This window comes from Aspergillus campestris (assembly GCF_002847485.1).
Source record: "Aspergillus campestris IBT 28561 chromosome Unknown P168scaffold_9, whole genome shotgun sequence".
Taxonomy (NCBI): Eukaryota; Fungi; Ascomycota; class Eurotiomycetes; order Eurotiales; family Aspergillaceae; genus Aspergillus; species Aspergillus campestris.
The window spans coordinates 805,073-831,260 of NW_020194344.1; the positions used below are offsets into that span (position 1 = coordinate 805,073).

At 51.3% G+C, this 26,188-nt stretch overlaps 10 protein-coding genes across 10 annotated transcripts; 6 read left to right on the top strand and 4 right to left on the bottom strand.

The window, feature by feature from the left end:
- Window positions 1–578: 578 nt before the first annotated feature.
- P168DRAFT_311971 (ARMH3 family protein) lies at window positions 579–3,546 on the top strand. Its single transcript, XM_024839539.1, has 8 exons — window positions 579–861; window positions 914–1,036; window positions 1,137–1,217; window positions 1,276–1,429; window positions 1,486–1,598; window positions 1,657–1,991; window positions 2,051–2,461; window positions 2,523–3,546. The coding sequence occupies exons 1-8, from the start codon at window positions 778–780 to the stop codon at window positions 3,184–3,186; spliced, it is 1,965 nt and encodes a 654-aa protein (XP_024691236.1). The 5' UTR covers window positions 579–777; the 3' UTR covers window positions 3,187–3,546.
- P168DRAFT_291782 (MRG family protein) lies at window positions 3,419–5,363 on the bottom strand. The gene is made up of 5 exons (XM_024837471.1): window positions 4,778–5,363; window positions 4,410–4,641; window positions 3,879–4,263; window positions 3,594–3,818; window positions 3,419–3,548 (listed from the first exon to the last, which is right to left on the bottom strand). Exons 1-4 carry the CDS (start codon window positions 4,939–4,941, stop codon window positions 3,607–3,609), a joined length of 993 nt encoding a protein of 330 aa, XP_024691237.1. The 5' UTR covers window positions 4,942–5,363; the 3' UTR covers window positions 3,419–3,548; window positions 3,594–3,606.
- A 332-nt stretch (window positions 5,364–5,695) lies between these two features.
- On the top strand, window positions 5,696–7,862 carry P168DRAFT_298382 (uncharacterized protein; the record flags this gene model as incomplete). Its single annotated transcript, XM_024838262.1, has 3 exons — window positions 5,696–6,245; window position 6,998; window positions 7,379–7,862. The coding sequence occupies 3 exons, from the start codon at window positions 5,696–5,698 to the stop codon at window positions 7,860–7,862; spliced, it is 1,035 nt and encodes a 344-aa protein (XP_024691238.1).
- Window positions 7,863–8,331: 469 nt separating this feature from the next.
- P168DRAFT_239868 (putative 4-hydroxyphenylpyruvate dioxygenase) lies at window positions 8,332–9,655 on the top strand (the record flags this gene model as incomplete). The annotated part of the gene is made up of 3 exons (XM_024833687.1): window positions 8,332–8,984; window positions 9,044–9,208; window positions 9,271–9,655. The coding sequence occupies 3 exons, from the start codon at window positions 8,332–8,334 to the stop codon at window positions 9,653–9,655; spliced, it is 1,203 nt and encodes a 400-aa protein (XP_024691239.1).
- A 639-nt stretch (window positions 9,656–10,294) lies between these two features.
- P168DRAFT_283407 (Dabb family protein) lies at window positions 10,295–10,813 on the top strand (the record flags this gene model as incomplete). The annotated part of the gene is made up of 2 exons (XM_024836044.1): window positions 10,295–10,396; window positions 10,601–10,813. 2 exons carry the CDS (start codon window positions 10,295–10,297, stop codon window positions 10,811–10,813), a joined length of 315 nt encoding a protein of 104 aa, XP_024691240.1.
- A 562-nt stretch (window positions 10,814–11,375) lies between these two features.
- On the bottom strand, window positions 11,376–14,099 carry P168DRAFT_283408 (putative GTPase activating protein (Gyp5); the record flags this gene model as incomplete). The annotated part of the gene is made up of 3 exons (XM_024836045.1): window positions 11,376–11,438; window positions 11,501–13,984; window positions 14,067–14,099. The coding sequence occupies 3 exons, from the start codon at window positions 14,097–14,099 to the stop codon at window positions 11,376–11,378; spliced, it is 2,580 nt and encodes an 859-aa protein (XP_024691241.1).
- A 1,078-nt stretch (window positions 14,100–15,177) lies between these two features.
- Window positions 15,178–16,547, bottom strand: P168DRAFT_272073 (Rab geranylgeranyltransferase BET4). Its single transcript, XM_024835299.1, has 4 exons — window positions 16,466–16,547; window positions 16,299–16,409; window positions 15,666–16,245; window positions 15,178–15,615 (listed from the first exon to the last, which is right to left on the bottom strand). Exons 1-4 carry the CDS (start codon window positions 16,472–16,474, stop codon window positions 15,245–15,247), a joined length of 1,071 nt encoding a protein of 356 aa, XP_024691242.1. The 5' UTR covers window positions 16,475–16,547; the 3' UTR covers window positions 15,178–15,244.
- A 110-nt stretch (window positions 16,548–16,657) lies between these two features.
- On the top strand, window positions 16,658–17,998 carry P168DRAFT_188507 (uncharacterized protein). Its single transcript, XM_024833000.1, has one exon. It carries the CDS (start codon window positions 16,884–16,886, stop codon window positions 17,877–17,879), a length of 996 nt encoding a protein of 331 aa, XP_024691243.1. The 5' UTR covers window positions 16,658–16,883; the 3' UTR covers window positions 17,880–17,998.
- Window positions 17,999–18,118: 120 nt separating this feature from the next.
- Window positions 18,119–20,831, top strand: P168DRAFT_320204 (WD40 repeat domain-containing protein; the record flags this gene model as incomplete). Its single annotated transcript, XM_024840345.1, has 3 exons — window positions 18,119–19,626; window positions 20,203–20,478; window positions 20,591–20,831. 3 exons carry the CDS (start codon window positions 18,119–18,121, stop codon window positions 20,829–20,831), a joined length of 2,025 nt encoding a protein of 674 aa, XP_024691244.1.
- Window positions 20,832–21,021: 190 nt separating this feature from the next.
- P168DRAFT_272077 (WD40 repeat and Utp12 domain-containing protein) lies at window positions 21,022–23,946 on the bottom strand. Its single transcript, XM_024835300.1, has 2 exons — window positions 23,274–23,946; window positions 21,022–23,213 (listed from the first exon to the last, which is right to left on the bottom strand). Exons 1-2 carry the CDS (start codon window positions 23,840–23,842, stop codon window positions 21,233–21,235), a joined length of 2,550 nt encoding a protein of 849 aa, XP_024691245.1. The 5' UTR covers window positions 23,843–23,946; the 3' UTR covers window positions 21,022–21,232.
- Between the last annotated feature and the right edge of the window lie 2,242 nt (window positions 23,947–26,188).

Consider the following 26,188-nt stretch of genomic DNA (forward strand, 5'->3'; position numbering starts at 1 on the left):
TGTAAAAAATTAGGTCTGATATAGTCGATTACTACACTGAAAAGGATCGAATGGCTGTTGATTCGGCCCTCCGATAATAGGCGGAACATAACCGGCAGATAGCACGTGATTCATAATTAGTCATGTATGATGCTCTCCTGATTCAGCTGACTCATCCGTATCTTTCCCTTTCCGATTTCCTTTTCCTTCGGACTCCGTCAAGATAAGGAGTTGAATGACTATCAGACTGTACTATCAATCTGTCTTCTTTCCCTTGCTTGGCAATACTTGCTTTCTTTCCTTCTTTTTGACCTTTTTTTCTTAGGATAGTGAAGAAATATTAGTGAAAAAATTTAGTAAAAATACATACCTCAGAAATAACCGATATGGATCTATGATCGCTCAACAAAAGAACTTGTAGATACTTCGTAGAAACGTTATTGTCAAATCCTCCATTGAAACCCAAAAAGAACCATAGAATCCCATCCGTGGACTGTTTGATGAAATGTGGCTGGTACGGATGGAGCGTGCGTGGCTGGTGGGGGGATTTCTCTGGTCCAGAAAGAACAGAAAAAAGGAATCAATAACGGCGATGTGGACTAGAATGATGACTTAAGATTTCTATGAAAGAAACCCCCCTTTCCTGTTGCAGTTTGATTGGTGTTTGTTATGTTTCATCTACTACACCTTTAACAACTTCTTTTCTCGACTTTATCTCTCTTGTCAAACTGGTTCCTCTGTCATGCTTGCGATGATCCCACGTTCTAATCAGAGAATCCAGCCCCCCATCTAAACACCATGGAATCCTCCCCTTTGACCCAGCAAAGTAGACCCGAGATCTTCAAGCCGAAGGTTGTCCAACTATATGAGAAACTATTCCAAGTGCGCACATTCCTCTTGAACCCTCCAGTGATGTAGTATTAATTCTTCCTAGACAACCGACTACACAGAACCCTCTGAGGGTTTCTGGAGGGAGTTCTTCCTGTTGCCGCCTGATCGCGCCCAGCTTCATGCGGTTCTAGAACAGCTTAGTCCCGATGATACTCTCACCCTCCAGGTATGTTGCTTATCTCATAACCTAATAAATGGATATCGACAACAGAATAAACTCAATTCCAAAATTTGTAAGAAGAAGAAAAAGGCACTGACTATATCAGAACCAAACCCAACAACTCTTTGCGCGTGCCATTCGCGAGGCTGGCTCCGGCCCCAACCCAGTCAATTCTTATGCCTTAGAGGTAAGTGTGTCTTATGCTCACTACCTCTTCATATCAGCCTCTAAGCAGTTGACGGTAGACTTTGACGGTCTTCCTAGCCTGTGTCTTGAAGAAGAAATACACCAACCCCAGCTCCGACGTCATCACGGTGCTTGCTGGTCTCGACGATGTTGACCACGTCATCTCCAATTTTGTCGCTGTACTCGATACGGTCATTCGCAATGGCAGTAGCCGTAAGTTTCTTGCCGATGGGCGCCATTTCTTTGCCAGTCAGACTAATCATCCCTAGTTGATCTCCGGATCAAGGGTGTGCGGGTGGCGACGGCGATGGCCAGCGGAGCCTACAAAACCAGCCTGGTCTCCTACTTTACCCATCGCGACTTGTTCCCCTCGCTCATGAAGGTCCGTATAGAAGGCCTCATCTTCGAATTGGCATTTGCAGAATCTGACTTTTATTCAGCTTGTTCAAGACTCTGAGACCCCTTTGCAAGTCTTTGAGCCATTTCTTCTCCTGGGACTTCTGGCAAACTACAACAAGTTTGAATTCCAGAATCCCTATCAGCTGCGGCTCGATGACTTTGTCAATGAAGCGAGCATCCAAAAGATCGTGAAGGGGGTCGGTCTGTCCTGTGGCGCTCTAAGAAACGGCTATGTTGCCGTGCAAGACGACTCTCCCGAAGGATGGAACCTTATCAGCACTCTACTCTTCTTTGGCCTGGGGGTACTTACCTCTGGCAAAAAGGGTCGAACCAGCCCACCCAGTGCAGAAGAGGCCAAAGAAATCTTCGCGCAGCTGTAAGCCTTTTAAAAATCCGGCTATCCTAGCTAGTAACCCACTCCTAACAAACTTCCAGTCCGGCCAAGCAGGCTGCTATCCTTCTGGCAACCTACGACTTCACCAACGCGAACAAGCTTTTTGGCTATCACTTGGTCACAGCGGCCCCGGAGAAAGAGAATGAGGAATCTCCGTTCGCAAGTTTCCTCTCCCTGACCTCCTATCTCTTGCACCATGCATATCGCTCCCCGCGGGTCGGACAGTACGCCGAACTCAACCTCTTCGTCCTCCGCATCCTCACAGAGGACTCGAACCTATGCAAGCAGCTCTGCAGCGAAGACACCAAGCGAAAGATCCGTCTCTGTCGACAGCGCCAGCCTTATCTCCCCGCGGTGACTGGGGAAAGGGTCCTCGCCACTGCAATCTTCGACATCGTAATCGACACCCTTTCGCACAACCTGCGTCGACGCCTCGACGTCAACCTCTACAGGTAAACCCACCCATCCTCCCATCCTTCCCTCCAACATCAAAAGCCTAACCCATCCACCCAGCCAATCCATCGCCATCCTCCTCCGCCTCTTCACCTACCTTTCAATGAACAAAATCCGCCTCACATACCACTGGTCCGAACTCTGGCGCACCCTCCTCTCCCTCATGCGCTTCCTCACGACCTACGCCTCCGACCTCACCAGCCACCCGCACATCGAAACCCTAACAACAACCCTCGTCGACCTCGTCGCCTTCTGCGTATCCTCAGGCGACACCTTCCTCCCGGACCCAACCTCCTACGACGACCTCTTCTACAAGCTCGTCGAAACAGGCCCCATCATCGTCAAATTCCGCGACGTCTTCTCCCTCAAGGGCCCCTCAACCGCCAAAATCACGGACCCCACCCCGCCCAAGAACGTCCACGTCGCCGCCATCGACACCCTCATCTCCGTCTCCTCCCACTTCAACACCCTCCTCTTCAACACGGACCCCCACAGCAAGGGCGACGACGCCTCGGCCGAAGCCGCCCCCATCCCGGCTACGCAGAAGAAGAACCTCAGCCCGCGCGAGGTGCACAAGATTATCAAGCAGGGGTACGACACGCTGAGTATCCAGCCTCCTGATGGGCTGAGCGCGTGGACGCGGTGGAGAGAGACGGACTGGAAGCCGGATTTGAAGCGCGTGGCGCGGTGTGCGGTGGATGATGCGAGGGATTTGGTTTCTTGATTTTGCTGTATCTTCTTGTTGGCGAGAACGTGTGAAAGTTGAGACGGGGGTGTGTGTGTGGCAGGTCCTGCTTATTTTCTAACGCTTTTGCATATACGCATATCTATTCTATTTCTTTGAACTGATTCAAGCTTTTGTTCTATTCTGACTGTATTTTGATTGCGATTTCTGCATTTCTCCTTCACGGCTGCTCGGAACTGGAAGGAAAATTGGATGAAAGAATAGAAGAATCGACCCGTAAATATTCGCCTATCCCTAACCTAGGTAGTGATACAATTTGCCCGAATCTCAAGTGCTCGCGATGCTCATGCTCATAAAGTGACCAATAAACTACCACAGGGCTTCAACGATAGAAAACAGAACTTCACAATAATTAGACGACGAAAAAAAAAGGACATGCCCCCAAGGAAAGTTCTCACATCAAACCAGGCGCGAGGTAGCGGTTCCAGGAGTGGGATTTGCAACGCCCCGGGACTTCTCGATGTACTCGTTGCTTGCCGTCATGTACCTGGTCGCGAAGTACTGGCTGTTGTTTTTGCCGAGCCAGATGGTGAACTTGGAGAGTTCCTCGCGGAGTCGATTGGTGGACTGGAGGTCCATGTTTGTCTGTGCGATGAGCTCGGGCATGGTCGCTGGGTTGGCATTAGCGACAATTCTACATCAGAAACTGGGATACGGGGGAGGAAACATACCGAACAGTCGCGTTAGATGCTCCGCGCCATAAATATCAAGCGGGCCTTTATCGGCGAAATCTCCGGACCCCTCCTCCCACTTCTTGCGGAGAGTGCGGTACTGCTCGCGCTCGAATCGGTAGAGAAGGATTTTGTCAAGGGCTTTGTCAAAGTACTCTTTGATGCCCACGACGACTTCTTCGAGCACGTCCAGATCAGCGGAGGTTGTTCGCTTGGGCTTTTCTTCCTTGGTGTAGTCGTCAAGGATTTGGTTTACGGAGGCCTTGGCCGGCAAGGCCACAACTTGTTGGTTCTTGGTCACGTTCTCCCAGTCGTCGACGAGAAGAGACTTTAGGTTGTCTGGCATGACAATCCTTACTGAGGGCCGCACGTAGAAGTTATCCTCCTGGAAAACCGTTAGCAAAGATGTTTCAATTCAACTCTTTTCAGGCATTACACGGCTCGCTTCTTTCCTTCGCCACCACACCCGGCGACAAAGAACGCCCAAGGAGTGTGTGCAACACAGAATAGAGTAAATGGGGGTAAAATTACCTTTTCGATGTCATTTTCTCGCGCTCTCTTCGTACCACGTCCAGGTACGGACATCTGTCTCTCCTCACTTCCCCGCGCGGAGCTGCGGTCGGATTCACCTCTCTTCTTCATGATTGCTTTGGTGGGCTTCTGGCGGAAAGCCGCCTCAGCCTCGCGGCGGAGGGTTGTGGCTAGCTCCCTGTTTTCGTCTGTGAACTTGCGCAGACGATCTTGGGGCACCCAGTCATCCCATCTGGTAGAGTCAGCTAAGTTCACGACGTACTCAATATGGCCTATATAGGGTCCGGTTTGACGCCAATAAGATGCAAGATCTCCAAAATTGAGAATGAAGATGGCGTGATAGTGGTAGACAATGGGGTAATACATACGTGTTTTTCCAGCCCTTGTAGTGTACAAGGTATTCATATGGACTCTTCCGGTCGTCGGGGTCGGTATGCCTCAGGTCAAGGATCTTCGCCTCGTAGAGGATCTCATGATGAAAGCAGAGAACCTTCTCATCTTTCTGGTAATGCATTTGACTTGCTGGAGCCATGTTACCAGCCACCGCAATACTGCTGACGGCGATGGCAAAAGGAGGTATCACTTCACTGAGAGGTGTCCAACAGCAGCAGAAAACCAATAGGATAAGATCCTTCGGCCTCCGAACGCGCGAGGGGCAAAGCTTTTGAGATACAACCAACAGTGAAAGAACGGTCGATACAAGGACGAGCAGCCAGGTATATAAATGCAGTTGCAGCAAGCCTGTCAACGATGCTTCCCGTGACAAGCAAACAAGAAGCGGGTTTTGTTATCTCCCGGCGTTCAGCGCAGCCCGTGAATAGGGTGGTCTTGATGTCCCAATTGGGCGATACTAAGGTATTCGTCTGGCTGAATGCTAAGTACTATAGGAGACTCCCTACAGAGAACTGGTGGCGGTGACAAGAAGATGGAATGGTGGGTGTGTTGGCGAAGAGAAAGGAAGAGGCCAGGAAACGGAACAAAGTCGACGCGCGCGCCCTTCAAAAAACGGCAACTTAATCAGTTGGATCTCCCGCGCCGACTGCCTCATCCAACTTCAACTCCACCTCCACATTTCCTTGATTCTTTCGGCCTTCCATTTTCTATCGATTAATCTCCCCATACTTTTTACCTAATACGGCTACTGTTCCACATAACTAGGGGCGTACTTTCGGGGAAAGTACGGTTTTTGAAGACCCATCTCAAACAAGTAACATCAAATATCTTCACTCGCCCTGATCCATACGCGTTCACTCAACATCTATTTTTGTGATCCCTCGGTTGTCATCATGGCTCCAACCGAAGCTTCTATTCTAAGCAAATTTCTGCTTTCCCCGGCTCCACTGCCGACAGCGATCTCGCTGCAGCAGTTCACAGAGCTCTTTCCAAAGCGACTACGAGCTCATCCGCACATCCGAGTTCTCTATCGCGAACTGCAACAAGTTCGAGAACAAGACATGGATCTAGTCAATGAAAATATTGACAAGGAACTGCGACAAAGTGAACTTCAAAAAGCAGAACTTCGCAAGTCCCTCATGCGCACCGGTGTCGACGGAATGAGCATGGATGACCAGCGCGAGATGGACATGGACGTCCAATTGTTTGGTCAGGCGTCTTCGGCCGGCCCTGGCGACTACCATTCAGCCTCTAGCTTACTCTCCTCCATGGAGGCAGCATGCTCCAGTATCGAGCAGGAGATGGACGAGGTAGAAAAAGGCGCAACTGCTATTGTTTCGCAGCTTAACACCACTGTTGGGGAGCTGAGCGACCTGCGGTACGGGAAAATGCGCGCCTCTGTAGGGGCTACGGATGAAGAGGTGGTGCAAGAGGCTATCAGTGGTCTTCAAAATCTTGAAGACGCCTGCTATCGCAAAATGGCCCCTTAAGATACGACCCGAGTTGGACTACTGGTTCCATCTAATAAGGTTCCATCTAACCTTCGACTGGCCTACATACGCAGTACACTTGACCCATATCCTCGCGGTCCACTAGGACTCAGGCTCGAGAAGAACTTGTTGCAAGATAGGTTCCATGAGAACCACTATCTCAGGATTGGTGAAAGTTGGCTTTCGACTGCCGTTGGCATGTGAGATCACGGCCCATATCTTTGATGGGTCAGTGGCTCCCTTGAAAGGAGAGTGTGCATTATCTGGACAGGGAGAAATGCCACATGTGGATAGCCCGTCTTCTCTGAAGAAGTGCGAGAGGGTCCAAAGATGAAGCATCTCCTAGAGGTCGTCGTACTGTGCTTGCATTAAAGATGGTATGTAGTGATACATATGGGAGGCCTCGATTGTCCCTTCCACCCATCACCACGCCAATCAGAGACTTCATTTTCGTGAGTCTCGCTATTGGTGATTGTGTCTAAACTCGCATCAAGCAACCCACATCAGCGGCGGCCGTCAACTTCAATAATAATTTCATATCATTTTCTTACATAGCACCACATTTGTTGTTGACCATCACGTATTGGAAGGTTTCGCACTATACTATCCTTGTATCGGACCATCAGGCGGTCGATATAATGCTTATTGCATACAGATTAAACAATAGTGATCTTTGATAGGCAGTAGCAATATATTGTCATCAAGAGTTTTTATTATGTATATATATATAGTTCTCACCTCCAAATGTTTGAATTTGTAGATTATGACGCGAATCAATAACAATGCGAATACAATACGAACGAGCTAATCATGTGTTCCCCAGCAAAATAGTTGCATGATTTGACATGAGCCTGGTACATTGGTGCGCCTAGCAGGAATTCATTAACTATCGCTTGATAGGACAGCCAAGGATCTTCCGCAGACGCGCCGAAGCCCGCACCCCAAAATTTGCGACCCCGCGACCTCACCACGCGTAACAATTTAGCTTACCACCCTCTACTTTAATCACTTTCGACGATCGACGCGCCTTTAAATCCGCTACCTGTTTGCGAAATTTGGAAGTCTCCATCTGAGCGCCAACCCCAGCCAAATGCCGTCAATTCCTCTTCACCCCCGCGCGTCTGTGACGCGTTCCGCCGCGGACAATCCCCTCCCTCAACTCCTCCAGACACCTTCCGGACTCGCACTGCTAGAGCTCCAGGGCACAATAAACCTACCAGAAAATGAAATCGATTTTGAAGAACCGAACAGCGGATCCGGAACTAGCACCACCTTTGAGACCCCGGTTGGAAAACTCATGTTTCCAGACTACTCGCCGCAAACCACCGCGCCCGACGACACGGAATGGATGAAAAGGGTTTACCTGTACGTCGGAAGATACCAGAGGATGACGGGGGAGGTGAAGAAGCTGCCGAACCCGTTTGCAGTGGTACAGCGACGTCAGCCGCAGGCCGAATCTCATAATGCTCGAAACGCCGCTGACGGCATCTCCGAGGAGCTGGAGATCGTCGAGATCGTGAAGTTTAAAATAATCTTCAAGAATCGACCGGAGCCTGTCAATGATAATTGACGAAACCGGTCGTACTTGCAGAGAGGCGACGAGCTGAAAGCTGAAGAAGGGATTTGAATGGCCGTGGGCCTCGCAAGTCACACATATGACTGAATAACAGTGTCATGGCGGTAACCGATGGGTTACAGAACTTTATCTATCGAGCAGGTCTATCCGACCGTCGTCTGAGCGTTCTTTTCGACACCGTCATGATGCGTCGCACTGAGGTCTCCGCTCATAGGCTCGATCAACAATCGACTACTGACTGTTCCAACATTATATGAAGTGGCAATCACTTGCATAAATGCTCAAACACAGGCTGGATTTGGTCTCTCCACCTGAGCTGTGGGTTCCACATCATCGAGCAGGATAGTCGGGTTCAAAACTGGGGTGGACGCCCTACGTCTAGCACAGATATCGCAACGAGGTCCAACATATGGCTTCATGATCTTCCATCTTTTATCTTCACTTCGTTCCCAAGCGTGCAGATATGTATACTGAAAAGACTCAAGAGGATATTTTCCCCTCCAGCTTTGGGCCAGAATACGTCGGCTTTGACCATATCACTTGGTATGTTGGAAACTCCAAGCAGGCAGCATCATACTATGTGAGCCGTATGGGATTCGAGCAGATTGCATATTGCGGCCCCGAAACTGGATCCCGAACCATAACATCTCGTGTGGTATCCAATGGACAGGCCGTCTTTGTCCTCAGCTCACCTGCCTGCGGTCTGTCAGAGATAGGAGTCGATATCTCGCGAAAAGAAAAGGCTGTTCTGACTGAAATGCACGATCACCTCACCAAACATGGCGACGGAGTCAAGGATGTCGCTTTCCGTATTACAGGGAAAGTTGACGATGTCTGGAGGCGCGCAGTGGACTGTGGCGCACGGCCAATCGTATGCCCGGTTACTCTACGAGATGGCAAGAATGGCTCGGTTAAACTGGCCACTATTGGAGCATATGGCGATACCGTACACTCGCTGGTAAACCGGCAGCTATACACCGGTCCATTCTTGCCTGGATACGAAGCGGTATCCGAAGAGGATCCAATAAATAGCTTACTGCCTAAGATTGACTTTTATGAAATCGACCACTGCGTTGGAAACCAACCTTGGAATGGAATCGACCCAGTCGTCAGATAGTAAGCCAACTCGCGTCTCCCACGAGATTCACATCAGTCTCTGACGAACAGTGGCATAGCTACGAGGAATGCTTGGATTTCCATCGCTACTGGACCGTGGACGATTCCAACATGTGCGGCGATTACTCCGCCATGCGATCCATCGTGGTGTCTTCCCCTAACGAGGTGATCAAAATGCCCTTGAACGAGCCGGCACCGGGCAAGGGGAGGTCACAGATTGGGGAGTACGTATCCGTACCCCTTCAACTTCAAGAATTATAGTTCTCTGCAGCTAACGGGTCTTCAGATTCGTCGACTTCTACAACGGCGCGGGCGTCCAGCACATCGCCTTCCGAACGCACAACATCGTCACAGCAATCACCAATCTCCGGGCGCGAGGGGTGCCATTCCTGCGCGTTCCACATGAATACTACGTCGACCTTCGCCGGCGACTATCTCAAGTGGAGCTGAAGCTGGACGAGGACCTCGACCTGCTAGAGAAACTGAGCATCTTGGTGGACTTTGACGAAAAAGGATACTTGCTCCAGATATTCACCAAGCATGTCTCGGATCGTCCGACGGTGTTTATCGAGGTGATCCAGCGCAACTGTTTTGATGGATTCGGGGCGGGGAACTTCAAGAGCTTGTTTCAGGCTTTTGAGCGGGAGCAGGCGTCGAGGGGGAATTTGTAACCGTATCTGTCTAGTCATCAGTTGTTCTATTGAAGTATGAGTCTGCCGTTACATTCAGTCTCCGTGGACACCCAATAAAACAGTAGCTAAACAAACAACCAATACAGTGGATAATGAAGAGCAGACACGACCATTCCGCAGCCAAGCGGAAACAGCCCAACCGGACCAATTCCGCACCATAAAACGACGGACAAGCTACACACCCGCGAATATCCGGCCCAGCTCAACCAAAACTGACGCCATCCACCTATTGATAAGCAAAGACTGTCAGCAGTGAGATGGTACTCACGACAGACTTCTTGGTACCAGCAGCGTATTCAAAATTATTGATCCTAGTAAAAGAAAGGTAGGTATGTAGGTACGATGGGCGGAGTATTCACAAAAACAATCCATTGTTATCCTCGGAGATACCCCGCACAGAGCCGGTCCGTCCCCACGCTCAGTATAGGATCCTACTCTAGGTATAAAGCCAATAGTAGAAGATGCCCTCGTAAACCTTTTACCCCATCCCTATTGCTTACCATCCTCTACTTCTTATAACATCTGCAATTTTACTGCCTCACACCACCACTTGGTATCATCCCACCTCAACTCAACTCAACACCAACACCGCAGAACAATAAAACAACAAAAACAACAATGGCTCCCATCGAACGCATCACCCTCTTCAAGATCCCCAACGAAGCGGACCGAGACCGCGTCTTGGAGCAGTACAAGGTGCTTGCGAAGACGGCTGTTAAAGTATGCCTTCCTTCCCTTCCCTTCCTCTTCTCTTTCCCCCGTCTTTGCTGCAGCAAGTATATCCATACATACCTGCATTTACTGCATGTACTGCACACCACACTTCACCTCCCCACCTCCCCACCTTACCAGACCAACCAACGACGAATCGAGCGTCCCCTCTCCAGCGTAAAACAGAATGCTAAGAACTATGACGATATCTAGGACGGAAAACCCTACATCACCTCCGCAGCCGTCGGAGTCTCCTTCCCGGACGTCCGCAACAAGGGGTACAACATCTCCGTGAAGACGACGTTCGCGTCGATGGAGGATATGAAGTTCTACGATGAGGAGTGCGAGGCGCATAAGGATTTGAAGAAGATTGCGGGGCCGGTTAAGGAGGATGTTTTGACGACTTTTTATGAGAGTATTTTGTAAATCTTTTTTGTTTGGGGGGGGGTTCGATTTCTTGTACGGTGTGACGATATTGGCGATGGGGAGATGATGTATATACTGGATGGGTTGGCTAGACATACAATTCTATCAAGACTGATGGATTGATTGATTGATTGACTGACTGATCGATTGGATAGTCGAATAACACCTATCTTTTCGTGATATACACTGCGTGCAAGACATACTGTCCATGCACATTCAGAAACACATTGAATAATGCCCAACAGGCCGACAGAACAAACAAAGGGGAGATAGAGATAAATAAAAAAAAGCACGCAAGACAGAAACACCCGCCTTCTAAATGAGAAACACCGACGGGAGGGAGACATTCGTTCAAAGTTGGTCATAGTCAGGAAACCCAGCCCAGGCCGAAAAGCCGAGCTTGGTCGAGGAGAAAGAGGGGAGTGAGTGGTGATACATCAGTGGCGTGATCATCCAGAATCGCGGTGCCGCGCCGTTGTCCAAGATTCGCCGGCTAAATGTACAAACATACACCAAGGGAAACCGGAGATAGATGGTGGCCACAAGAAGGAAAAGCGGCAATCTATCCAAGAGCTTTGCGGAGATCACCCCATTTTTGCTTCAGATTTTCGTAGTTTTCGCTGATCTATATTTCATTGTTAGCTCACTACCCTGCAGTGCCATGTTGGTCGTGGCATAGAAACTCACCTCGGCCCATTGCATCTTTGCCTCAACAAGCTCCTTCTCCATCTCCGCCATCTGTTCCACCATAGACCGGTTCTCGTTTTGCACCTCGATGTTGCGCTTCATGATGCGGTCCATCTCGGTCCGGAGCTTCTCCTCCACCTCCGCAGGCTGTTTGTCACACACGTTCTTGAGCTCCTTCACTTGCATCTTCAGGGCATCGTTCAAGTCGGAAAGCTCTTCGTTCTCAACCTTGACGTGGATGAGCTCGGACGCCAGCTGAACGTGCTCTTTGTCGGATGCCTCCGCTTGTTCTTCGAGCAGGCGCACCCGAGAGCTCTGGGTGGACACGGTATGCTTCAAGCTCTCCAGTTCCACTTCGCGCTCTTTCTCGGTTCGCACCTTTTCTTCCCACTCCGCCGTGTACGCCTTGATCGTCACCGGGTCAAGAGGAATAGCACAGGCATCCTGGACCAGGATGTCCGCACGATAGATTTCCTTGTCGGCAGCCCCCGAGCTTCCAAAAAATCCATTTTCCAGGATGGATGACGCCGAAGGTTGCTTGTCGATGTAGACATCGAACAGGCGCTCTTTCAGGAAGGCTGTCAGGGGCGTCATGTCCTTCATGCCCAAAAGAGTGTCTGCGTTGCGCCGCATAATGGCAAGAGCGAATTTCAGAATGGTGCTTTCCAGACCCTCTTCGAATATAAGATCGTAGATGCGAAGAACCAGCTGCAGGGGGAACCGATAAGCGAACAGGGTGAGGAACCACTGAGTCGCGTACAATTGGGGGTTGACTCCGCGCCGGTGAAGGTGACAGCAGAGGGCCGGCTCCAGGTCCTCAAGGAGTCGCTCAAAGAGGTAGAGGGCGCGATGGAGACCTGGCATATCCTGGATGAACATCTCACGCAATCCGTATTGGTTCATGAGTTTCGTCAGGAGGGTGAACGCCTCCACCTCGTCCATATTGAACAGCAGAGGCATGGCGATGAAATTCATGCCTTGGGCGTAACCGACCGCTTCGTCGTAGAGAGCGTAGGCTTTGCACAGACCGAAGAGGCCTTCCTGGTTGCCTTGCGACACGAAGTAGCGGGAATAGCTCGTGCGTGCACCCAAGTCGCGCCGAATGACCTTCTCCAGTTTTTGAAGGGCGGCGGCTTCATCCTTGGCTTTCTTCGCTTGCTCCTTGGTCAGCTTCTCAGGGTCGGCCTCCCGGGTCGGGCTGGGTGACCCGTTGACCGAGTGCGCGACCGACGGAGAGCGTTCAGAGCGAATAGACGAGCGTGACGAAGACGCCGTCGAATTCTCGTGGGCGGTGCCGTTGATGGAGTGATGCCTTTCCTTGTCCGTACCGCGCGCGACCAATTCCCTGTACAATTCTTCGAGACCGGGGTTTCTGCTGTCAGCCAGGACTTGCCAGATGACCCCGCGAATGGTTTGCGGGATTCCCCGTTTAATTGCCGCGTTCAAATCGTCCGAGTTGGCACCCTTCAGCGCTTGGGCGCCGCCGTTGACCAATTGCTGCCAGAGTTCCCAATCAACGGGCACTGACGCATCGGTCGCAGAAGTCGAGAAGCCCGAGACCGTGCCCGGGGCAAGATTCGGATTGACAGTGGACGATGTACTAGGGGGTGATGTTGCCGAAGTAGCGGCCGGCGATTCATGCCCCTCTTCGGGAATACTGGGAGGCGGGCTTCCAGCGGAGTGACTGATGCTGCCACGTCCAGACGTGACACTCCCATCGTCGGCTTCCGAGACCTGTTTCTCCTCTCGCATGCGCAACTGCTTGAACTGGTCTTTCAGACTGTTCCGTCTTGGTCTCCCTCTCTCCCCATCTTCTGCAGCCATCTCCAAGTTGCTAAAGACCGTCGATTCCGAGGCATTGGTGTTTCGGCGGTCTGTGGCTGGAGGAGATTTGACTTCTTTGCCGCCCGTGGAGTTCCGAGAAAGCCAGGCAAATGGACCGGTCAGTTTGCGCGCCGGAGGCGGCGGCGGCGCGGCTGGTGGGGGATTCTTGTTGACCGGAGGAGGGGCCCACGGGACCGAGGGGAGGTTGTTGGATAGACCTTGAACACTTTGGGTCGACGTTGAGTCCCTTGACGGCAAAGGCGGGGGTGAGACTGGTTTGGCCTCCTGGTGCAAATCGGGATCTTCGGGGGATTCTCCGTCTTTATTACCGCCGGCTAGGTTCACTTCGTCAAGGGATGTGGTGGATAGTCGGTGAGCCGTCAATAATGGGGACTTTTGCGGTTTGTGATTTGGGTCGCGGGGCGTTTCCGCTTCCGACACTCTGTCCGAACTAGCATCATCCGTTGCTTTCTCTTCGGCTTGTTTATGCTCTTCCTGCGAGGCGGATGTTTGAGGAGAGGGAGCGTCAGGGAGTTGCGGGGTCTGGCCCGAGCCACTAGGCGAGCTGTCGGTTAGAGAGCGCGTTGATGACCCCTGGGGAATTGAAACGCTGAGGTTGCTGTGGGACTGAGGAACTTCGGAGGCATCGTCGAAGGTCTCCTACTCGGAGCGAGAGAAGATGGATTAGCGTTTGTCCTCTTTGGCATCCTCGCGCAACCGGAAGGCGAGCGGAGTCACTCACCCCATCGTAATCTCTGCTATTCCGTTGAGACATGGTGTGTCGGTGTGTCGGTCGCGCGGGGGGTATTGCGCGGTCTAGAATTCAATCTGCGGGATATCAAGCCGAGGTGATAAGCGAGGCTGTAGCGGTATGCGAGATCGGGACGAGATTAGATCAATGGACAGGCCATGATACGGAACACGGGAGAATGTCAAAAGAAAGCCAGATCGCGAAAGCCACCGGTGTGGATAAGAGGGAAAAGGAGAGGTAATAGGGAGGAAGGGGAGGTTGGATGGAATGAGGACCCAAAGCCACCAGGGGAATGAGCCGTTCGGAAACTAAGGATTCCTGTTGAACGCAAGTCTGGCCAAGCAGACGAAGTAAACAAAATCCGCAGGTATGACGAAACTATAGAAACGAAGAAGAAGAAGGGTCACAACAAGAAAGGACAAGTAAAAAACAAACTCTCCACCAGAAGGTTGGAGACAAGAGTCCGGGGAGAGGGAGGGGAGGGAGAGAGAGGGAGAAGATGAAAATGACGACTTCGTAGGGAGCCCAAGAGGAGAAGAAGGGGAAGGAGGCGGGCGGAGGAGCACCAGCTGCGTATTATTGTTGTTCCTTTGGGATGGATTCTGGTCCAAAAGCTTTCTGGCGGGTCTCGACCCTGGGGAAAGATGTAATTCACCAATAATCATCCCATCTACATAGTGATCAACCGTTCACCATCAACTGGCCAAAACTTCCAAAAAAAGAAAGAAAAATCCACCGTTCCCCTGGATGGACGTTTATCCCAATAGGTGGGGAACTTGGATATGGTCCGGATTGCTTCTTCTTTTTTTTTTTTCCACAGTCTATTGGCTACTAATAGAGTATAGGGAAATAGTCCAATGCTATCTCCAGGGGGACGCCACCTGTTATTCTGAAACTGACCCGGAAACCTCCTTCCACTGGAGCCAGGAAGGGCCCCACTACCTTTTCAGTTACGATCATCCATAGGATCATTATTTATGGTAGTTATAATGATCTATTTATATATAATATATTATCTTCATTTTTATGTTGATTTTTTGTTCTATATATACGTGTGTGTGTGTGTGTGTGTGTGTGTGTGTGTGTACATATGAGAGGAAGAAGAAAAGAGAAAATGTTATGCAAAATGCGCCGTGCGGGAGTCTACAGATGGGAGGCAAGGTCCAATATCATCTGCACAGTTGCTGTTCAAAGTCAAGCCACCGTCCGCGCCTTAGCGGGTCTAACTTCTTCAGTTCCGACAGCCAGCCCATGATCTGTTGTTGGTCCTCGCTGTGCATCGTCCCTTCAACCTTGGTAGCCAGCAAGGTGTAGTCAATGAGGGCCTGGTAGATATATTTGCAGTCCTCCGCTCCATCCAGCATCTCCTGGATCTCGTCAATCTCCCTGCGAAGGTATTCCACCCGTTCGGCATCACTCAGATTCGGGGCCATGGTGTGCTGAGCGATTGAGGGATCAAAGGTACACATCAGGTTTTGGTGATAGAACCACAATGACTGGTCATATGGGTCGATTAGAGCCCGGTGGATGAGGTCCAGTTCTATCAGGTGTCAGCTGTACACTTTGTGACATACAAATAGTCAACCTTACCATCATCAAGCATCTTTTTCCGTTCCTCATCACTGGCCAACTTCTCGTCCATCAGCCGTTGGATAAGCTTCGTGCGATAATGCCAGGCAGAGAAATTAGACAGATTAGCTCCGATCATCTTTTTCGCGTACTCAAATTCAGCCGGTGCCATGCTTTCTTTTCCCGGTGCGAGATGCTCCAGCGATTCGACAACGAATCGCCGGTATCCCCAGCCATGGAAGTTTCTGCTGTCGAGGCTAAGCATTTTGCCAACAAGCCCCAGCTCTTCTTGCCAGAACCGGCGCGCCACCGGCAGCGGAAGTAGACGCTTGGCTTCCTCAAGGAGCCACATGCGATAGTTCCATATCCAATAGCATTTAGGAAAGCTTCGCAAGAGGGGAATCAAGAACTGCAGGTCATCCTTGATCAGTGCTGCGACCCGGTCTGATGCAGATCCCTCGACACAACTCGCCACTGCCTGTGCGAATTCATGCTGTAGAACTCGTCGCCGATGATTCCAGACTGTGTAGTACTCCGGGTTTTTGCTCAATAACTCGGATATTTTCTGCAGAGTTTCTGGTGTATATTGATGCTCCGCCACCTGTTTGGTCAATTAGTCCACCGTTAATTCTCCACTGGAAACTCAGCTCTAACCTTCTCTCGAACCTGTTGATCTATTTGACGGTAATTTTCAATTTTGCGAAGCTCCTGTTGGCGAACTTCTTCAGACTTCTCAGTCTGTACACTATAGCGGGGGATTCCATGCTGCCCAGCCAATAGTTAGTAGGGGGTGAGATGGGTCAAGACAGGTGAGTGTTTACGCTGGCCATATTGACGCTGGAGAGTATTACTACCGTATCAAACAGTAACTGCGATCATTCAAGGGAACCCTATATGGTTTCTTAGGGTCAAAACCGAGTATGTAGTAAACAGTACGATGGATGATCCATCTGGTTGATTAAATGGGGAAGCCGCTGCCACTTGCCGTATCTGGAAGTATCACGTGGTCTATACATAACGACCATCGCAGTCACCAACCTTCAGTTTCCTCTTCTCCTTCTTCTTCTTCTTCTTCCTCCTTTTCCAAACCATGAGAGGCTATCTTTCAAGCAGTAATTCATACTAGTCTTACCCCTATGGCCTCATTTCACATCAGCGGGTTGGACAATCCGTTCCTTACTCCAGCGTCATTTATCGACTACTGTGTCTGCCCACTGATCTGAAAGAGTGCCCATAGCGATGTCACACGAGAGCCAGGACTCATTTTGGCAGACAGAATACTCATCGGAAGGCTCTGAAGCTAGTTACCTGACACCCGAGCTCACGGATTCTTCGGAGGATGGCGAATCCAAGACCTCGTCCGAACCGCCTGCTACGCCTCCCACCCTCATAGGGCCTGACTTTCGCTCGCGACCCGATATATACACTCCTTTGGCCCTTACTGAGACACCAAACGATAGAAAACTTGCTCCCAAAGTTATTTTCAAAGCAATCAATAATTTCTACGTTGCCAGCGACACATGTCAATCTCCGTCCACGACACACACCTCTTCCCAGGATGCAACTGACCAAGACAGGAGGCGTGCGTTCAAACGGAGGGGAGCCCATATGATATCTGATAGATTCATATCAATGCGTGGGCTCATTGACTCTTTGCCCACACAGTTTCAAGTCGGGAGAAACCCCCTAGAATTAAGCAGCGAGGAAAGGGTCCTGCGGCATCGCCCACTCAGAGAGGACCCTTTCATGCCCACGCGGCCACGAAGACCTCTAAGCAGTCCAAGGGTACCTGTTATTCGTCCTCATTACGGTCCCCATCTTGTCAATGATTTCGCTTTTGGGGGAGGCTGTGGACTAGACGGACTACGCAGACAGATCAGTGCTGGAGCCGTATGGAATGTCGGAGGCTCATCAGCTGCTATAGCGCAACAGCCTGGTGCGGTGTTTGGTGGGACAAACCTGCATGCGAGTGGAACAACCGCCCCGATGCACGCGGCCAGGTTTCTGTCGCCGGCTGCATCAATAGAGAGAGTACAGAAATATCAGTCAAGAGTTGCGCTTGCATTGGATATCGACCCCGCTGCAAGAGTGCTAACAAGTTCTGGAATTTGGCCACTACTTGAGATCACACCGAGTCCATCTTCTCCCAATTACGAACGGCTCTCGCCGTTGGTTTGGAAAGAGAATGCATGGAAGAGGGCAGAAAGGGGTCAATGTAAGTTCCAAATGGGCTAGCCCTTCATTGCCTGTCAATGGTCTCCACGCGGGTCATGATGTTGCAGTGATTTTATTGAATTTGGCAGGGAACAGAAAGTCGCAGGCCACTGGATTCTCCTTTTCACAGGGGCTTTCATGTGTGGTTCAAGAATGTATCAGAGTTGGTTTTGCCAATTATTAGACATACTATGAATGACCCATGTGTATTAATCCGAGTACCGTAATTTGAGGTTACTGACAGTGGAATCACAGGGACGATGAATGGACTGAAAGCAGGCGATGACAGAACAGTGCCAACCCGTCCCTTCCGCATTTTGGACGCGCCCCGTCTGCGAGATGATTTCTATTCATCAACTCTAGCGTATTCGGCTACTTCTGGTGTTCTCGCCGTTGGTCTTGGTAACCATGTTTACCTTTGGTCGGAGGCCTTTGGAGTGCAGCGCCCACCCCTGAAGGACCAACACACCTCCAATTATGTGACATCGCTCTCCTTCTCCTCTGAAAATGGCAGTAAGAGCATTTTAGCCATTGGTAAGCGCTCTGGCATGCTGTGTCTCTGGAGTGTCTTTGAACCGGCCCTGCGGTTTCGGATAGATCATCCGGATACCATCACATGTGTTGCGTTTAAACAAACGAAATCACGAAGGCCTTCAGAACGGTTCCCGCAGGTTGAGGTAGACACAGAGGATCTCGCTGTTGGTGACGACAATGGATTTGTCTGGTATTACTCTGTGGAATGGTCAGATGACGATGTCCGGGCTCAGTATAATTGGCATGGTTCGATGACCTTGCTTGCCAAAATATCTGCCCACTCACAGCAGATTTGCGGCATAGCGTGGTCGCCGGATGGCTCCTATCTTGCAACTGGGGGCAACGACAACACGTGCCTGCTGTTTGAGCTCGAGAAGATCATCCCACGGCGAACTCTTTCAGAGCCTGAGGCTCTAGGGCTTGACAACTCTCGGATGCACAGTAGACGTGACCATACAAATAATCTCCTTCCATTGGCTCGAACCAACAGTGCGCCTCTAGCAACGGCTCTTCTCAACTTTACGGGGAGTCTCATAGCTGGAGAAGGCTGTACGGCCTACATTCCGATGAACTGCCAGAAGCATCGACTCACTCATTCTGCAGCCGTCAAAGCGATCGCCTTTGCCCCATGGAGACCGTCCCTTCTTGCTACTGGGGGTGGATCAAACGATCGAGCCATTCACTTTTATCACACACCGTCTGGGGCTTGTCTGGCTACTATAAACGTCTACGCCCAGGTAACGAGCCTAATCTGGAGCAAGACCCGCCGGCAGATTGTTGCCACTTTTGGATTTGCACAGCCGGAGCATCCTTTCCGAATCGCTGTCTTCGCCTGGCCGAGCTGCGAACAGATTGCTGCAATACCCTGGGGCCCGCATGGAAGCGCCTGGGATGGCTTCATGAACAATGAGTATGGTGATTGCGGACGTGCCCTCAGTGCCGTTAGCTACCCAGGAAGACCCCCTGCGTATATGCTGCGAAGGCTGCGAAGTCAGGATAGCTCATCTTCCCCAGACAGTTCGACCATACTGGAGAGGTTGACTGGGCGGGAGCAAAGCGACCCTGGTGGCCATGCACCTAGCGTGGCAGCTATACGACCCCGAGCCAAAGAGGGTGGCCTATGGTGCTCACGAACCACCGAGGAAGGATGCATTATTGTGGCATCCAGCGACCAGACTCTGAAGTTCCACGAGGTGTGGACCGGCTCAAGGACTACCATGGAAGGAACTGGTCCGTACGGAGGGAGTGAGATTCTCGAGGCACTTGAGGGGTTTGAGAAGCCTGGAAAGGAAATTATTCGTTGATTCTGTTCGTTCTGTCATGTCCGGTTCGCGTTCCTGTAGAGTCAAATTGGTACTGGTGGATCATGTACTTACTGCAACAGATATCATTAAGCTGCTCCACATGGGTCACAACGCTCTTGTCTATCTGTATGAAGTATGACCACAAGGGATAAACGAGACATTGAAATGGTTACACAAGGGGTGGATCTGCACCAGTAAGCTGGACCCTGTATCCATGTCAATCACAATCAAGTAGTTCTCATATATTATATAGAAACCCTGCTTCTAGTGGGTCATATTGCAGATATTATCGAGTGCGTGACTTGTAGACTCACGCATTAATCCTCAAGCTATTCTTGTGTTTTCCCCGCCCTCTTGACTAGTTTTCCAATATATACAGTAGTATCGCTCTCCCTCCTCAGATCGAATATCTATCTACCACACTATCCACCTTCAATCCCACCCCCCCCCCCCCCCTCCATAAATCCAAACCACGAACATGTTCCCCACCCCAACCATCTTCACAGCCCTCCTCAGCACCATAATCGCAGCAACCGCAGCAACAACAACACCACCACCAACAGAACCAATCACCCCCAAACCCTAACCCTAACCGTCCTAACCGCCCAAAACAACCACTCAACCCTCGAATGTTGGGCGCTCGTCCCGGGGTTCGAAAAGGCCACTGAGCCAGGTATATCAGGCACGGCGTCGCTCTCTCTGGGCGCGTTGTCGGAAAACGCGAGCTACACGATGATTCCGCCGCGGTTTGATGGGGGGTTGCATAATGCGCCTGGGTTGCAGTATGATTATTTCCCCCTTTCATTCCCCTCTGTCTTCCTGCTCCCGAAAGAAACGATAAAAAGGAGGGAATTGGGAGAAGGGAGACATTAACAATAGCTGAACGTGAACTAGATGGGTGATTTTCCTCTCCGGCCTAGCACACATCACACTCCCTCATTCAGACGACGAGGCGTGGATTCGCGGCGGAGAGAAGGGGACTATCCTGGTGCTGGATACGCGTGATGTTAGTGCTGAGGGCCATTTCACGGAGTATACGGGTGATGAGGTTACTGTTGCTGTGGAGGTTCCTGTTCGTGATGTGCCGGGGCATCGAGTTTTGCATGGGGGGGCTTGTGGGGATGGGGATGTTTGATTGTGGGGTGAGAGGTGGTGGTTGGGAGGAGGGGGGGGATTGATAGAGTATTTTAGGTAGGTAGTATAGTCTGGGTTGATGGGTTATGTTGGGGGTAAGTCATTAAGGGATATTTTTTTTTGTGACTGTTTGTATAGGGAAGGTTATTTATTGTAATGAGTGTCATTCGAATACACTACATTTATAGATCCTCAAGTAGATGCAAGAATATAAACAGATAAACAGATAACACATGAATATAATAGCAGGGTTCAAGACCCTATTACAGAACAACAACGGAGGGTTTCTTTACTTTTGGTTGGTGATGGATGGAACAGGAAGGGGACAGTGAAAGGAAAAGTGGGAAAAGAAAGGAAAAACTCCGCCAGGTGCAAGTGTAGAAGAACAGGGTATAATCTAATCTATTTCTTTGCCTTGTTCTTCCCCTTTCCTCCTCCACTGCCGCCCAGCTTAGCCTTCTTAGGCGGCGGCCGGCTCGTCACGGCTTCCTCCTCCTCGTCATCCTCCGTGTCGGCGATGAAGTCCGCGACGGAGCCTACGCTGTCGGCGTCTTCGTCGTCCTCGCCCTCGTCCTCTTCAAGCGACTCCTCCGCGTCGGACGAGCCGGCCGACTCCTCGGCCTCGACGTCGAAGATGTCCTGGTTCTCTTCCTCGTCGTCGTCGCTGTCCTCGTCTTCGTCGTTGTCGGACTCTTCCATGCCGGACTGCACGGCGTTCAGCATGGACTCCTCGTCTTCGTCGAAGGTCTGGTCGCGGATGAGCTTGGTCCGCGGGGTGGTCGCGTGCTTCGCCAGGTCGGCGTCGCTGTCCTCGTCTTCGTCCTCGTCCTGTCCCTCAACGTAGATGACGTTGTCCTCGTCTTCGCTCTCGAGGCCCTCGGCGCCACCGCGGATCGACTGTCTCAGGCCGAGCTGCGCGTCCAGCATGTCCAGCTTGCCCTTGAGGAGCAGCAGCGAGGAGAGGCTCGACGAGCGCTGCTCCATTACCTTGAACAGGGTGGCCATGCGCTTGAGGAGTTCCGGGTTGCCGGCGAGGGCGCCGCCGTGGGCGACGCACGTCCATTGCACCCAGACGAGGAGGTGCCCGTATCGGCTGGGTCGGGAGGACAGACGCTCGGCCAGTTTCTGGAGCAGAGTGGCGGCGAGGGACGACTCGAGACGCTGGATGGTGGCGCGGATGATGGACGTGTCGCCGGTGTGGAAGCACGACTCCAGCATGGTGTTGTCGTTGGTCTTGAGGGACTGCGCGAGGACAGTCGCCAGCGAGACACCGGTGGGGATGGGCTTAACAGCCGAGTTCTGTTTGCCGGGCACGAGAGCGCCCATTTGAGCGTCGTCTTCCAGTTCGGCTTCCACGTCGACTTCCTTCGCGGCGTTGGCACGCATCAGGTCGCCGAAGGTCGGTTCCCCTACGTCGTCGCCTTCTTCCTCTTCCTCTTCTTCCGATCCCGAGGCGTTGTCCATCTCGATGTCGCTTTCGTCCTTCTGCGGCCCGTTCTTGGCCTTGGGTTTGCTAGTTTGTTCCTCATCCGAGTCACCTTCCTCGCTGTCGTCGACCGACATGGTATCTTGCTTTTGGTCGTCCATCTCGATATCATCGTCCGCCATGCCGCCTTGCGTTACGTCGGCTCTCGATTCGTCCACATGGCTTTCACTGGCGTTCTTTGAGGCGTTCAGGGCAGTCGATCCTAGTACGGAGGTCGTCTTGCTTCTGGGAACGTTCTTGAGACCTGTGAATGCCAGCTCATCGGTATCTTCGTTGAGCCACTTGATGCGCTCGAAAACAGGGATGGCGCCACCTTCCGCCCAGGCGACAAGCAGATCAGGTCCTTGGAACGAGACCGTCACTACGGGCACAGAGGCGCTCGAACTGTCGGAGCGAATGATCTTGAGAGACGACTCCGCTCGGCGGGTCATCTGCTTTCTCTTCGCTTTGAGACTCGCGGCACCCTTGGCGTTCGGGGTGTCCTTGGGCAGCACAAATGGCCTCGTGAAGAGTTCAATCGTACCATCGTCGGTCACGGCGGCGAGGACTTGCTTCTCCGAGGATGCGGAATCACCAGCCTTGCTAGCGGGAGTGTATAGTGCCAAGGAAGATACTTCGTTTTCAGCCACCAGGTTCATCGCAAGCTTCCGGTTCTGAGGGTCGAAGACATTGATATAACGATCGTTGTCAGAAGTGAGGAACAGCCCCGAAGTAGCGGTTTCACCCGAGGTAGCGAGGATGGTGTGGATGGGGTTCCGCATGGCGTCGAATTGGATGTCGCCATTCTCAACATCAATGATATAAGGAGTCTGCGATGCGCAGATGACGGGAGGGTTCGACGGGAACGGGCGCGCAAGCGTGGAGAAGCCAGAAGCGGACTCGGGAAGGTTGACAACCCTAGAACAGATTGTTAAATGAATATCGAAGGGGATAGTTGGAGAAAAAGTCAGGACTCACTTCGTGCTTTGCCCACTGCGGAGGTCCCACTGCACCAGCTTGTTATCTCCACCAATGCTCCAACCCTCCTGTGCAGGGCGGTTGGCAGTGAACTTGAAGTCCTTGACACCTCTGTCGTGTGCACCGGACAGAGTTCCGACAATCTTGTCCTCCGAGGGCGAGTACATGCGGATATCGGACGAGCTCGTTCCGAAAGCGATAACGACATCTCCCTGCTCACCATCACTCACGCCATTGACATCCGAGTGACGCTTTCTCTTCTTCTTCGACTGCTGATCGCGATCGCGTGACTTCCCGGGGTAATAGCCCCAATCCAGCGAGGTAACCGTCTCCTTCGGCCCTAAGACATGCTCGCACTGCAGCCGGCCCGTATTCGTATCATGTATCCGGAGATGCTGGGCATCGAGGCCTTGGATCACGGACGCGAAAAGCGCCAATTGATAGTCGGACGGCGCAAAGGACGCCTTCAGGATCGACGACTTGCTACTGGTCTTGGTGAGGCCGGAGATCGCGGGCGAAGCAGCGGCGGAAGATTTCGACGCCGGCGGGCGAGACGCTTTTTTGCCCATTTTTGACAGACTGCGGACAGGAAAGAGGGGAGAAAGGGAGAAAAGGAAAGGGACCAAGTGATGCGCACGAGGTATTATAAACAAAACAATTGAAGAAAAAGGAGTTCCTAAAGGAACAGCACCGGGGGTAGAGAGGGGCCTGTCGAAGTTGCAAACCGTCGCCGTCTTCTTGGGCGGTGTTGCTGGGATGGAAAAAAAAAGTTCTGTAGACTCTAGAGCCGGTAGTACGCTTAGCCTGTTTGGGTTAAGTCTCCGCCCAACTTGCTCTCGGTCGGCGTCTTATCTAATCGCTCTTCTTTCTCCTCCCTACGAATCTTCGACTTGAATCCTCCAGTCTCTACTCTTGGTTCATTCGGAATACCATTTGACTGGGTTTCCCATTTGTCTTTCCAGGAATATGGAACAGGAATCTTCTCGGGGAATTTGCAGACATCCACACTGTGGTCCTGATTCCAAGCGTACAATCCATCACAGCGACTCATACATTCCATGCTGGCTCCAGTGTGCTCCGAAATCTCCTGGGTTGACTGCTCCTTCTTGCTCATAGAAGGATATATATATCTTTGACTGTGTCTATTAACCCGGATTGACGGTTGCCTTCCGGACACTCCCAGTGAAACGAGTTTCTGTACCACAAGCAAACAGTCCGGTTCCCTTGGGTTGCGAGACGCCGAGCCTTGTCTGTGTATATGTGGGTTCTCCAGGCATCGGTTTGAATGCGGATAGCCTGCTCGTCACCCGCTGTTACAGCGGATGAGGCTGTGTAGCCCATGTCAACCACTCTGTGACTCATGCTGATCTGTCCTGCGCGATTTGCAAGGAGCGCCAAGTTCATACCCACAAACAGACCAGGTTGACGCCGCGGGTGGAATGCGATATCAATTGACTCGACATCCAGCTGAGCACTTGCTCTTTCCTGCAAACACAGAGCGTCGGCGTCACAGTTGCTCTGCGGATATTGGGTGTGGGCGATAGGCTGAACCGTCGAGACCTTCCCGGTGCGAAAATAGCCAACTACCTCGGCAAGACTACAGAATGGACTAGATCATACAGTGTTGTTCTATCAGTTTAGATAGAGACAGCTCGCCGTCAAGGACAAGTATAAGGTGGAGTGATTGCATCAGCGTTTCCCTGGTTGACTAACCCGGATCTGATTCAAGAAGAGGGTTAGCCCTGAACCCTGGGGTTTCCACTGGTCAGCAGACCACCACATTCTGGAAAGCTCCCAAGCTTCCCAGGGAAATTTATGATGCAGCCTTTTTTTTGGCGTGCCTAATAGACTAACAACATTTCGGGCATGTCACATTTGACTTCACATTGATCAGAGTATCACAATAATTTCGATTGATCTGGTGGTGTATTGATCAGCACAGCTGGTTTGAAACAAGGTGAAAAACCAAGGTGCCAGTATTTTATTATTAGTGTGGTTGAGAATTTCCCCCCCAAAATTTTCTATTCATTTCATTTCTTTTTTATAGCTGTGTCTATCAGCTGTATTTTGTTGTTCCGACTTTTGATGTTCATACAAGGTACAGCTTCATTTTCATTTCCTTTCATTTCGTTTTCGTTCTCTTTTTCTTTTTCTTTTTCTTTTTTTTCAAGTTCCGACACAGAAAGCATGGTACGGAGGACCCACTCAACTACCAGTCACCACGAATCAGAACCACGTACTTGTAGAACGCGTCATACCTCAACCAATCAGCCACTGCGGAATGGCTTGAACTAGAGTGATTGGGATTAGCGCAGCCGATGGAGTTAGCGGCAGAGGACGGACGAGCGCGACGCGGCCGTTCGTACTTAAGGATTCTAGCACCCCGTCCGATTTTCTCAGACTCTGTTTCTGGAGCTGAGCTTGCCTTGCTTATCCATTTTCTCTCTGACCGCCTTGGTGTCCCAGGTTACTCATACCCCTGGACCGCCTTGACTTGTCGCCCCCCTTACAAAGTGACCATCATTGTTATTATTTGGATACCTGAGATCCAACGCGTCATTCGCGTCGCGCCCTCAAATAACCATCCTCTTCCCCCTCCTGTCCAGCCCGGCCCAGCCCATCCCAGCCACCCTACTGCAGCTGCTTAATTTATTTTTCTTTTCGGTCGATTCTTGATTTTCTCTTGACTTTATCTCCTTAGCCTCTGCCGCGGATTTTATCTACCTTTTTTTTTTTATCTTTTTTCTTACCGACTTGACGCAATATCCTCATCGGGAGGATAGATAGCCACTGCTGCCTCAGGCATCCACGCTAACACGTGCCGATCGGAGCAGGCCATCACCTGACCGGCCTGGTTAATTCGGCCATCTTTCCATCTCTGAATTTCCTCGTTTCTTTCCGTCCATTTCCCCCCC

Coding starts and splice junctions, on each gene's coding strand:
- P168DRAFT_272073 (XM_024835299.1), bottom strand. Junction 16,246..16,298: donor ATCAACAGGTTCGAGAGAAG/GTTAGAGCTGAG, acceptor TTGACCAAACAG/GTGGCGGAGCATCAATATAC. Junction 15,616..15,665: donor GAAAAAGATGCTTGATGATG/GTAAGGTTGACT, acceptor GACACCTGATAG/AACTGGACCTCATCCACCGG.
- P168DRAFT_188507 (XM_024833000.1), top strand. CDS start 16,884: ATGTCACACGAGAGCCAGGACTCATTTTGGCAGACAGAATACTCATCG.
- P168DRAFT_291782 (XM_024837471.1), bottom strand. CDS start 4,941: ATGGCTCCAGCAAGTCAAATGCATTACCAGAAAGATGAGAAGGTTCTC. Junction 4,642..4,777: donor TACAAGGGCTGGAAAAACAC/GTATGTATTACC, acceptor TGACTCTACCAG/ATGGGATGACTGGGTGCCCC. Junction 4,264..4,409: donor GAGAAAATGACATCGAAAAG/GTAATTTTACCC, acceptor ACGGTTTTCCAG/GAGGATAACTTCTACGTGCG.
- P168DRAFT_272077 (XM_024835300.1), bottom strand. CDS start 23,842: ATGGGCAAAAAAGCGTCTCGCCCGCCGGCGTCGAAATCTTCCGCCGCT. Junction 23,214..23,273: donor CGCAGTGGGCAAAGCACGAA/GTGAGTCCTGAC, acceptor AATCTGTTCTAG/GGTTGTCAACCTTCCCGAGT.
- P168DRAFT_311971 (XM_024839539.1), top strand. CDS start 778: ATGGAATCCTCCCCTTTGACCCAGCAAAGTAGACCCGAGATCTTCAAG. Junction 862..913: donor TATATGAGAAACTATTCCAA/GTGCGCACATTC, acceptor AATTCTTCCTAG/ACAACCGACTACACAGAACC. Junction 1,992..2,050: donor AAAGAAATCTTCGCGCAGCT/GTAAGCCTTTTA, acceptor ACAAACTTCCAG/TCCGGCCAAGCAGGCTGCTA.